Genomic DNA, 11,069 nt, shown 5'->3' on the forward strand with positions numbered 1-11,069 from the left:
TTTTTCATTGATTTGTGGTGGCTGTCATATCAATCTAAAGATAGCAGATGAAGGCTTTGTTATTTTCCGTTTTTCTGTGGGCTCTTTTTCTTTTGAAGCCTGTTGTATTGTGACAGCTGCCCTCTCCCTGTTAGAATAACATCCCCGGGAACTCACTCTTCCTCACGTGCACATGGGTTACAGGCCTACGCCTTTTCTCCTGTATTGTAGCCCACTGTGCATATAGATTGACTTAGAGATTTATGTATATGCAGGTTTTACGCCTGGCAGTGTAAATTCATAAAAGCAAGGTTATCTTTGGTCCCAGATACCTCAATCTATAGTTTTTTTTCTTTTCTTTTTTCCATGTGCGTCCTGAGGTCTCCACAGTTCCTTTTGCGTTTCATGGAATCCAAAGAACGCTGCTTCCTCCCAGTGTTGGTGTGCGCTGGTCCAGGACCCGCTGGTCTGGGGGGGGGGGGCACACCTCTCCTCTCAGGAAAGCTGGCGCTTGGTGAGACCGCTCCACTCTGATAGCCTGCCAGAAAACACACAGATCATAAAAGAGGCGACTGGGGGGAAAAAAAGGAGAAGAAAAGGGACCAAGAGTTGCTCAAAATGGGCCAAAAGGCAACTCTGGTCAAGTTAATTCCCACATTGATTCAACTTTGGCTCATAAGTCTTGACATCAAATGAAAATGAAGGTTAAAATGTCACCACATGAAACCCTCACAATGAAGCTTATGAGCAACAGGTTTTGACAACTTAGCACCATTTTTTTAAAGGCTGGTTACTGCTCTGTGAGATGAGAGAAGTCTGCAGGTTGCAGGCTGCTGGACAGGTAAGGGTTAACCCTCCAGTCTGCTCAGTTAAATGCTCTGTGATAGGTGAACAGGCTCAACAATGAGCTGTGTTTGAAGAGTGGGGTGGGGGATACCCTGTAGTCTGCAGTTTTCACTCTTTGTGCACACATTTAAAACTATCCTTGTATCTGTAGTATTCAAATTTATTGATTTACTCCTTTACTGTTAAAAACAGTCACTGCATGTTTCAGAGTGTATCTGTTTACATGGAGAAAAAGTCTCTAGTTGTTTTCCACAGATGAGCGCTGCTGTTGTGAGCCTCTGGGCCAAGTTGAACCATGTGGTTTTGTGTTTGCTGTGAAGTTAGGAGACATTTGTTTTGCCACTTTAAAAAAAACAACTCAGACAAAAATTAAAACTGGGCAAATAATCAGTAAACTAAACTACTTTCTATGAAACAAACCAGAGTAGTTTGTTCAGTGAACTTTATACCTCGGCAAAACTTTTTTTTCAGTTTTCCTTTTTTTTTTTTTTTTTTTTTTTTTCAGAGAAACTCGAGAGGCAGAGAGAGAGAGACCAGAGAAGATTGGTTCCTCTAACTGTTGTTCTGCCCTGTGATTGGTGGAAGCCTGTTGCTAGGCTTATGTCAGTGTTCGAGAGTTTTCTGCTTCCTCTCCTCTGTGCACTGATAGGTTAGGTTTGTACTGGTCTGGTGGACTCCTGCCACTTGTTGAACATCCCCACAGTTTTTGCGGTTCCCTCGCGTCTAACTGCATGAGAAAACACAGCAGCCGCAGCACTGAGACACATGTGCAGAGTTTACGTCTGGCATGGCTTCCTCTCTCTGTTTTTTTTTAATCTTATTAAGTTTTATCATCCTCTTTATTGCTTTAAGCCTGTTGTTAATTCTGCTCAACACTCATAAAAGGAAAAACAACTGCTTTTGTGAGCATTTCAGAAAGTAGCTGCCATACTTTCTTACTTATAAAAAGTTTAGTTAACTAATTCTTAACCGTAGATTGTTGGATCTTAATGAAATGGCTACTTTGCTTTAAAAAGTATTAATTGGTTGTTCCAGATTTAGATCCCTTTTCGTACCACTTTCTACACTAATCCTCAAATCTCTAATTCTCTGTAAAATGTTATAACAACATGCCAACTGTCTGTTTACTGGTGTACTTCACTAAACCTGAAATTCCTCATTGTCACTTATTGAACATGGGTTCACTCTTTTCTCTGGTATATATTTCACGCTTTGTTGACTGATGCTATTTTTTGAATGTGTGAAACGCTCTCTCTGTAGGTTTGAAGGCTGTTGTTTGTAGTTTGCACATTCATGAAGCACACAGAGACGTTGCTAAGCTTGGATGTAAGATGGACAAAAAGGATTCCTAAATTCCAATAAGAGTCAAAATGTCTACAGAAACCTCTTAAACCACTCATGCAGCACAATAAACTGACATTTTTCACCAAAATATAGCCGCATACACGGTTTCTAAAATGTCAGCTCCTGCTTCTTCCTCCATAAAATGTGTATAAGCTGATGCTCTCATGTGCAAAGTAGGCATTATGTTTCTATGGCCACTGGTTCATGCACTAAAGGGAATCTATACAGTATGTAACCTTTTCTGAACACCAGCCTCTATGGCCACAAGAAGGAATTATGGGATAGTGGTGAATGCTAAAATGTATCGTTAAAGTAGCACAAGCAGAGAAGAGTCACACAGTTAAGGAACTGTGGGTTATTTCTTATTAAATCAACTTTGATTTTGTAAAGGGAAGATTGTGTTATTTCTTCTTTCATAGTTACACTTTTAAGAAGCTTAAATTGGTTGAAAATGGTGTTTTAAGTAGCCATGAATGAGCAGAAACCAGCTTCTTGTAATGGGCATGTAAGTGTCTATGTAGAAAAATAAAAAACGTTTGATCTGTTTGACCAATATTACTCTTAATGGGAATAATGTTTTATAATTCGTATTAGTGTAAGACTAGTGGAAATGTGTCCATTGTTCAGGCCTTTCCTCCAACAGATCTGAAAATAGGTACACTGTTCATACAAATCTGAGATGATTCCTGTTTCCAAAAGCCTAACCTCCATCATAACTTCTCTTCCCAATGTTGTCCTAACCCCTGTACTCCAAACACCCATCACACACACATCACTCTGTCACAGTCACTGGTTTATCCCCTACTTACTTAGTTACAGCTATTTAGCCTTTTAAGAACAACATTGTGTGACATAAAAGATGTAGGTCTTCAGACTCCTGCGAGACACCTGCAGTGTGGTTTTTATATGTCACACCGTGTTCTGAACCAGCTCCAGAAGACACCACAAAGTCTTATAAGCAAGGCATAACGTATTGAAATCTGAGGTTAAATATTTTGTCATGTTTACCTTAATTGTGTCATCAACAGAGACCTAGTCCAAGTGTGCAATCCAACACCTTTATCTAAAGATATACATAGTATAGCATATAGCATTCCGGGATGGGAGGAAAACGTGCTCTGGTTTATTGGCATTTCTTTAAACCAATCACAATCGTCTTGTGCGGTGCTAAGCACCGGAAAAAAGCTGCGGTGCTGCTGCAAAATCTGCTCGGAAGGAACTTGTTTTGGTGGAACGTGTACGTTTTAAAAGTTGTTTTAGTCGTGCAACAGAAAACTGAGATTGGACAGATAGTCTAGCTAGCTAGCATTTACCCTGCAGAGATCTGAAGCGCAGTTAACCATAGTCCTCATAAATCGACTGGAGTTTAAAATGACAACACATAGGAAGCCCAAGCCAACGGCTATCCGGCCTGTGAGTGAAATCCGGTGGATTTTTCGTCTGCAACCGAGCAGTCCCGTAAGAAGAACGTCAAGGATATAGACTACAGGGATTGGAATTGTATGTATAGTTGGACAAAAACACTAAAGGGTCATTTACAAGCTTTTTCTGGAGCTTTCCGAATCCTTCAGACCATATATAATATTATATGGATGTTTAGTGTTTTGATAAAAAGTTCCAAACAAACTTCTATAATTCCATGTAACTTGTTTACAAGCTCTGGTTTGCTTTTGCATAATTCAGCTCAGAGTACCAACTACAATCATGCAACTTTTTATAATTTGGACCAAAGACTGTGAACTGAAGGTGTAATCACAGCCTTGATGTAGGAAGGAGCAGATATGCCTGGATCACTGCACACACAGAGATACTCCTGATGTGAGTACAGTAAAGCCTACTGAGTAGTCAGTGCGTGCACTCTGACAATAGTGTTTGGCCCTGTCCGCGAGGCCAGCCCCCCCCAAGCCTAAGCGCTTTTATGTGAAAAGGTTTGGTGTGTCGTAAGCCCTAACGCTGACCAGCCTCTTCTGTAGCTTTGCTGAGCCATGGGGCTCCCAGCAGCCCTGGGAGTGCTGACTCCAGCCCTGGGAACGTGTTTACCGCTGCCCTGCACCCCACCCTGTGGCATCAGGAGAGGGACCAGGGAGGGGGAGGGGGGCGCTGTTGGGGGGCTGTTGGCTTGATCCACAAAATAAACCTGCTGAATACTGTGCTATCTATCAGTCCTGGGGACTTGCAGTCGGTCGCCAAACTTGCCGGGCAGGCTTTCGATTGGAGTGCACAGGGGCAGATTTGCCTTTTTACTTGGCTTCCACTCACCATCTCCTCATTGTTGCCAAATGTAACTTCTTTTTTTCTCTTGAGTACCCTTCGCCGTTCATCTAAACCTTTTACGTAGACTGAGTTGTTGCAGTAAGGATGAACTGAAACATAGTATCTCACAAAATGTACAGCTTTTCCAAATAATCAAAACTATTGTGGAGTTTTCTTCCCATAAAATGTATCTTTGTGAAATCACTAAAAAATAAGGTTTTTGTTTTGCTTAGGAAACATGTTACTTTGAAATCTCATACAGAAACGTGGTGTGTGTGCACACTCTGGCCAATATGGGGATGCTTTTGTAATGTGGTTGCTGGCAATCCTCAGAGGAAAAAACACTTGACTCACGTGCTGTTACATTAAATTACAAATGTTTATCTGTTTTTTACCAGGAATTTCAAAGACAATTATACCACTTCTGGTACAAGTTATTTTGACAACAGACCTGTCTGTGTGGAAAAAGGTGGCTTTTATACTATAATATAAAATGTGAGGTACACAGTGTTGTTTTCAGTACATCTCATCTGAAATCATTCTAAAGAATGATTGACTTTTTAACCACTGCGCTGTGATAAACCAGTTATGCACTGTTCCAATGAACATGTTATTGCTAAGCTGGGATAAACAAAGCCATAAGAATGGCTTTCCTTGACTCTGCTTCCTCTTAGCTTCTAAAGGACTCCTTCAGCTGGGGCTGATAGGTGGATCACATTATCTGAGGTCTGATAGGCTGCGGTGCAAAGCCACTAACTGAAGGGCTGTTGTTGTTGCAGCAGGTCCTGCAGCTATTCATCTCGCTGTGTGCTGATGCTGATCTTTCCACAGCAGACCTTTACCTTCTTCTGCTCAACAAGCACAGATGCCCCCAGTGCAGCAAGAGGCCAATAGGGGAACTTGCTGCTGCATGCTAGAGCTGGTTTTGGGTGGTTGTTGTTGTTTTCATTGAATGCAGATTACACAGATGAACACACACATACCAAACATGCCTCTTTTTTTTCAGCAAGATTTGGCAGTTTCACAGAAAACTAGTTATAGTAATCCTGCAGCTTGGTTTCTCCATACCATGATAATTGATTTAAGAATTGATTGTGATTGGAGGAGGAAATCAATAAAGCAATCACCTTGAAGTGATTGCTGCCCATATTTAGCATACAGATTGCAATGCATTACAGTAAATTAAATCATGATCATGGCAGCAGGGAACAAAAGAAGGAGAAAGAAGTGATGATGTTCTTAGAGGGGGGATTGTTTTCTCTGCTCACGTTTAGGACCCCCCCACCACCACCCGTCTTTCTCCTCACGCTTAGCACCGCCCACACGTACTCCTCCCGGCGCCATTGGCGGCTAGGAGGCTGTTTTCGCCGCCTGATTGGCCGCTGAGCACGTCGATCACACGAGCCTCGACTTATTTACCGAATGTATGAGCGAGAGAGGACGGTATTCTGCTGTAGGGCTGCAACAGCTGACTGCCGAGCACTTTACCCAGTGCCTCAAGGAACAAAGAGAGAAGGAAACAGCCATTCAGAATACTTTTTTAAAGATTTTTTTTATTCCCTTCAAATAATCAAAAGTGCAGCGAGGACACGCGATGAGGCACGCGGTCGCCCCGGCAGAAAACGTGGAAAATAATTATTTTGCAGTGACAGACCAGTTAAAGATATGTACCCATTGTGAACGGCTAAGCAAAAAGGTAAGAGAAAGGAAAGGGCTTCAGGAAAAAAAATAACACTATTTCATAACGCACCGATTTTAAAGCTGCAACCTGACTTTGGGATTTAGAAAAGTGTGTTACATTATTGATGTTTTTAGCCGACGTTATTCCTTTGAACAAACAAGCTGCAGTGCAGTCTTTTGTGCAGGCTTGTTTACGAGTAAAGTGTGTGTGTGTGGTCATTGGTCAAGAAATGTATTTCTGAGTTTATTTTCTTCGTTGATTTTAAATGTCAAATATGTAGACTCATAAATGACACGTTTAAATACATGTTTTGAATCCAGTGTCATTTCTGGATAGTGTATAGGCTACATTTCGTTGGTCATTCATTCATCCACTTTTATCTTCATTGTGCGCTGCGGGACGGTGTCCGCTAGCAGACATGTCTCGACAAGCAGCGGAAAGTTACAGGACATGATAGAGGCTATGCAAGCAAAGGTTTCTATTGTGTTTTTGATTTTGTATGAAGGCAAAGTGTGTGTTTGTTTGGATTTCTCATGAATTATGAAACGTCAGAGTTTAATCCTGCTTTTCAGTTTATTGTGACTGCTATGAGTTGCATGTTGCTTCCACAATGGAGAAAACCTTAAATCGCATTTCTATTGTAATTTTCTCAGTAAACCAGAGAGATCAGACACGTCCACTGGTGTCCGACTAACAAAGTCAAATCTGATTTCTCACACTGGTGAAGGAATACCGTGACCGTGGAAATAAGAAGTGATGATGGCAGACAAACTTTGCATGGAGCTTCCCCTCTGCTTTCCTGTCGTATTTAAAGTGCATGTTTTTCTCTTCTGCTTTTTTATTTTTTGTCGTACAGGACTTGGGAGTAAGGATCCCAAGACCCTTAGGAAACGGACCAAGCAGATTTATCCCTGAAAAAGAGGTAAAAGACCACCAGAGATTTCTCCAGAGACTTAACTCACTTGCAAACATGAACCTATTTAGGTAACTTATGACTTTATGACTACTTTTTTTTTTTTTTTTCCTGTTCAGATTCTTCAAATCAGTAAAGTGGACGCCAGGACACAGTCGATATTTGAGGATGCGTTTGCAGCCCTCGGTCGCCTTGACAACATTTCTCTGGTGATGGGCTTCCACCCGCAGTACCTGGGGAGTTTTCTCCGGACGCAGCACTACCTGCTGCAGATGGATGGACCTCTGTCTTTGCACTACCGACACTACATCGGCATCATGGTACACTCCTGTTTATCCTCTGATATCTAATCCACGCCTCGTTCAACCGTTAATGTGTCAAGCTGTTCAATGTATTGTGGTTAACCTCTCCTCCTCTGATCCTGCAGGCAGCAGCTAGACACCAGTGTTCCTACTTGGTCAACCTCCACGTGAACGACTTCCTCCAGGTCGGGGGTGATCCCAAGTGGCTGAACGGCCTGGATGAAGCGCCGCAGAAGTTGCAGCAGCTCGGGGAGCTCAACAAAATCCTGGCCCACCGACCTTGGCTTCTCACCAAGGAACACATCGAGGTGAGAGGACGGGCACGGTCTGGAGGGTGGACGTGGACATGAAAAGTCTTGCGTCACCGGCTGAGATCATGGGTGGAGGCTAGAGTATAGCTGCAGTTGTATAACTTGGAAGGATTTGGGAGTCATCGCAGTAGAGGTGTAGCGACAGAGGGATTGTGGGGGTGGAGGGGGGCGAGGCTGGAAAACGAAGAGACAATAAATTGGTTAGGAAGGGTGAAAACATATTTTCCCACTTCCGAAAAGGTCAGTGATATTGAAGTCATTATTTGGCTCCGGTTACCGAGACTCACTTTATTTTTCCTTTTTAATTTTTTTTCCCAGTGCCTTCTGAAGGCAGAGGAGCACAGCTGGTCCCTCGCAGAGCTGATCCACGCCGTGGTCCTCCTCACACACTACCACTCCCTCGCCTCGTTCACCTTCGGCTGCGGCATCACGCCCGAGATCCACTGCGACGGCGGACACACTTTCAGACCCCCCTCCCTCAGCCAGTACTGCGTCTGTGACATTGCCAATGGCAACGGACATGCTAATCACCACGACGATCCGCTTGGCAACCAGGTGAGCGGTCAAGGATGGCGTTTGTTCAGTGAGCTAGAGCGTGTTTCAGGTTTTCCTACTGGTGTGGGGAAAGTCAAGTCAAGGCGGCAGGTGTAATCCCTGCCCTGTACATCCTGGCTGTGAAGTGCGTGCTGAGTGAAGATGCTTCTTGTAGGACTCCTTCCTAACCGTAGGCGTGCTCCCTTGCTCTTTGTTTCCAAAGGAGATGTGTGGTGAGGTGGAGGTGCTGATGGAGCGCATGAAGCAGCTGCAGGAGTGCCGCGACGACGAGGAGGCCAGCCAGGAGGAGATGGCAACTCGCTTTGAGAGGGAGAAGACGGAGAGCATGCTGGTGGCCACAGCGGAGGACGAGGAGTGTGTCCCCTCCAGAGACATCTCCCGACACTTTGAGGACCCCAGCTATGGCTACAAGGACTTTTCCAGAAGGGGGGAGCATGTGCCCACATTCAGAGTGCAGGTAGAGATCAAATCCAGTCTGTAGATGGGAGGGCGGTACACTAAAAAGATGGTCCATACGACCGTTCTTTACTTCTAATTTCTCTTTGGTCCAGGACTACAGCTGGGAGGACCACGGTTTCTCCCTGGTCAACAGACTGTACCCTGATGTTGGTCAGATGCTGGACGAGAAGTTCCAGATGGCCTACAATCTGACCTACAACACCATGGCAACACACAAGGATGTTGACACCAGTATGCTGCGCAGGGCCATCTGGAACTACATCCACTGCATGTTCGGCATCAGGTCAGTCGCTGGATACTCGGCAAGCTTAGAAAACGTTTACGATGCAACCTTTATTTTGTCATGTTTGCAGCACTGTTGCCAACACTGTTTCTCTGTGTTCCTCAGGTATGACGACTATGATTATGGCGAGATAAACCAGCTTCTGGACCGTAGCTTTAAGATCTATATTAAGACTATGGTGTGTAGTCCTGAGAAGACCACCAAACGAATGTATGAGAGCTTCTGGAGGCAGTTTCAGCACTCCGAGAAGGTAAGATCCTGATCCACCCTGGCCTCCTCTGTAGCAGCTATTTTAATTGAACGTACATTTTACATTTAATAACTTGAAATCTCTTTTCTCCTGCAGGTCCACGTTAATCTGCTTCTTATGGAAGCGCGAATGCAGGCGGAACTGTTATACGCTCTGAGAGCGATTACCCGCTATATGACATGAAGTGCTTTTGGCGTTTTTATCGTTGTCTTTTTACTGTCTGTCATTGCTCATTATGGGACACTTTAAGAAAAAAAAAAAAAGAAAATCAAAGGGGGGGGGGTGAATTCAACAAAAATGTGGAAGCGAAGTGAGAAGCCCTGGGTTGTGACAGTGCTTATTGGATGGATTTTGAGAAGAGGAACAGAACAAATGAAAGCAAGGAAGAAAAAAAAAAAAAGGAACTGTTGAAGTCATCTCAAGCTACAAGTGGATACATAAACGGTTTGTGTTGCCTGCAGTGGCAAAACTGACCATGAGAGGGCAGCCTGGAGCAAACGCCTGCTCTGCTGGGGAGTTTGTGCCTGACCACTGACACCGGAGGCATCCAGGACAATGTTTCAGTATTCCAGCATGCAACCCATTTTGTTGCCAATCTCTTCTGTCTCCTGGTAGAGTGAAGACCCACAAAAAATCCCCAGAAAGCTGTGCAGCCAGAACCAGCCTGCACTTTGATTCTGTTGTCACTGTTGTGTTGTTAAGTATCTTTAATAACTTTTTATTTCATTTTGTATTAAGGGAAGTGGATGTTGTTATCGATGTGGTTGCCGTTAGTGGTAACTGGAGAGCATTAACTTTTGGGCGTTCCTTTTGTTTTTTTTACGTGTGCCTGAACTATCCAGCACAGTGTGCATACGTGCTGATGCTGCTGCTGCTCCCATGTTGTATTCAGCGGGGTCATATTGATCCCCAAATCACCCCCTAACCCCATTATGTTCCCTAAGCCCCTATCCATTAGACATCCATTGCATTACCCCCCCTTCCCTCTTGTCCTCTACCCCAATCTCAAATGTCAATGTAAGCTAATCCAAGGAGTGTGTGAAAACCAGAGCGGTTTGGAAAGAAACTCAAAGAACACTGTCTGAGCCCTTTTTTTTTTTTTTTTTGAGTTTGACTGTACATGTGTGGATGAGTTCTGTGTTCATGGTGATTGAGGAGTTGATGTTTGTGTGCGTGTGTGTTTCACAAAAATGACAGAGAAAAAAAAAAAAGTTTGTCTTTGAATTTCATGTGTCAAAAAAGAAAGGAAAAAGCGAGGCACTTTGAAGGAAAGACTTCTTGCTTCTGCTGTAGCTCTGTTATTGTGAGTAACTGTGTATCATTTGTTGTTGTTGTCGTTTTTTTTTTTTTTGGGAAAAAAAAAAAAAAGAAAAGCTAACAAAAAGAAAGTTAGAAACCAGGTTTTCCAGGAGGGATTTGCTTCCGGTTGCCCTAACCACACCTTATCTGTCTTCCGCTTATCTCTGCTGCCTGGTCACCCTAACACACTTTTGAAGCTTTGGATTGTGAATTTACCAGTAAATGAATACCTCTTCTGTTTTTCTCTATAAAACATATAAGTGCTCTTTGGTGAGCAGAGACTCTTTCCGGGCTGTTCCCATTTGTCGGGAACCCGGTAGGCTCACACATGGCCGACTGCGGTCGATTAGCTGTTGAATGCATAAGGTTGTAGCTGTGCTTATTTCCCTGCTGGGGAAGTCTAACAAGTGCAAAAGCAGCTTTTTTTTTTTATTATAAATTTTGAACAGAGGTGAGAAACCTCTGCTGTTTTTTTGTTTACTAAAACCAGTAAAGTACTGCATTCTTCTGAGGGTGGAATGAGAGAATCAGACCGATGAATGAGTGATGTTGAGAAGGAGGAGGGTGATGATGATAAAGGAATGGTACATTTGG

The 11,069-nt window shown here is 43.5% G+C and overlaps 1 protein-coding gene across 2 annotated transcripts in view; it reads left to right on the forward strand.

Moving 5' to 3' along the window:
• sesn1 (sestrin 1) overlaps window positions 1–9,605 on the forward strand; it is a 48,230-nt gene extending 38,625 nt beyond the window's left edge. Inside the window, exons 1-9 of one of the 2 annotated variants that reach the window (XM_039782902.1) lie at window positions 5,858–6,118; window positions 6,960–7,025; window positions 7,136–7,336; window positions 7,444–7,626; window positions 7,948–8,184; window positions 8,387–8,641; window positions 8,736–8,926; window positions 9,032–9,176; window positions 9,273–9,605. In XM_039782902.1, coding sequence (XP_039638836.1) covers window positions 6,017–6,118; window positions 6,960–7,025; window positions 7,136–7,336; window positions 7,444–7,626; window positions 7,948–8,184; window positions 8,387–8,641; window positions 8,736–8,926; window positions 9,032–9,176; window positions 9,273–9,359 — 1,467 coding nt within the window. In that variant the 5' untranslated portion in view covers window positions 5,858–6,016 and the 3' untranslated portion in view covers window positions 9,360–9,605. Of the gene's footprint in view, window positions 1–5,857; window positions 6,119–6,959; window positions 7,026–7,135; window positions 7,337–7,443; window positions 7,627–7,947; window positions 8,185–8,386; window positions 8,642–8,735; window positions 8,927–9,031; window positions 9,177–9,272 lie in introns of those variants that run through there. The other variant, XM_039782901.1, reaches the window with a different exon arrangement.
• Window positions 9,606–11,069: the final 1,464 nt, after the last annotated feature.

This window comes from Perca fluviatilis, chromosome 18, assembly GCF_010015445.1.
Source record: "Perca fluviatilis chromosome 18, GENO_Pfluv_1.0, whole genome shotgun sequence".
NCBI classification, from domain to species: domain Eukaryota; kingdom Metazoa; phylum Chordata; class Actinopteri; order Perciformes; family Percidae; genus Perca; species Perca fluviatilis.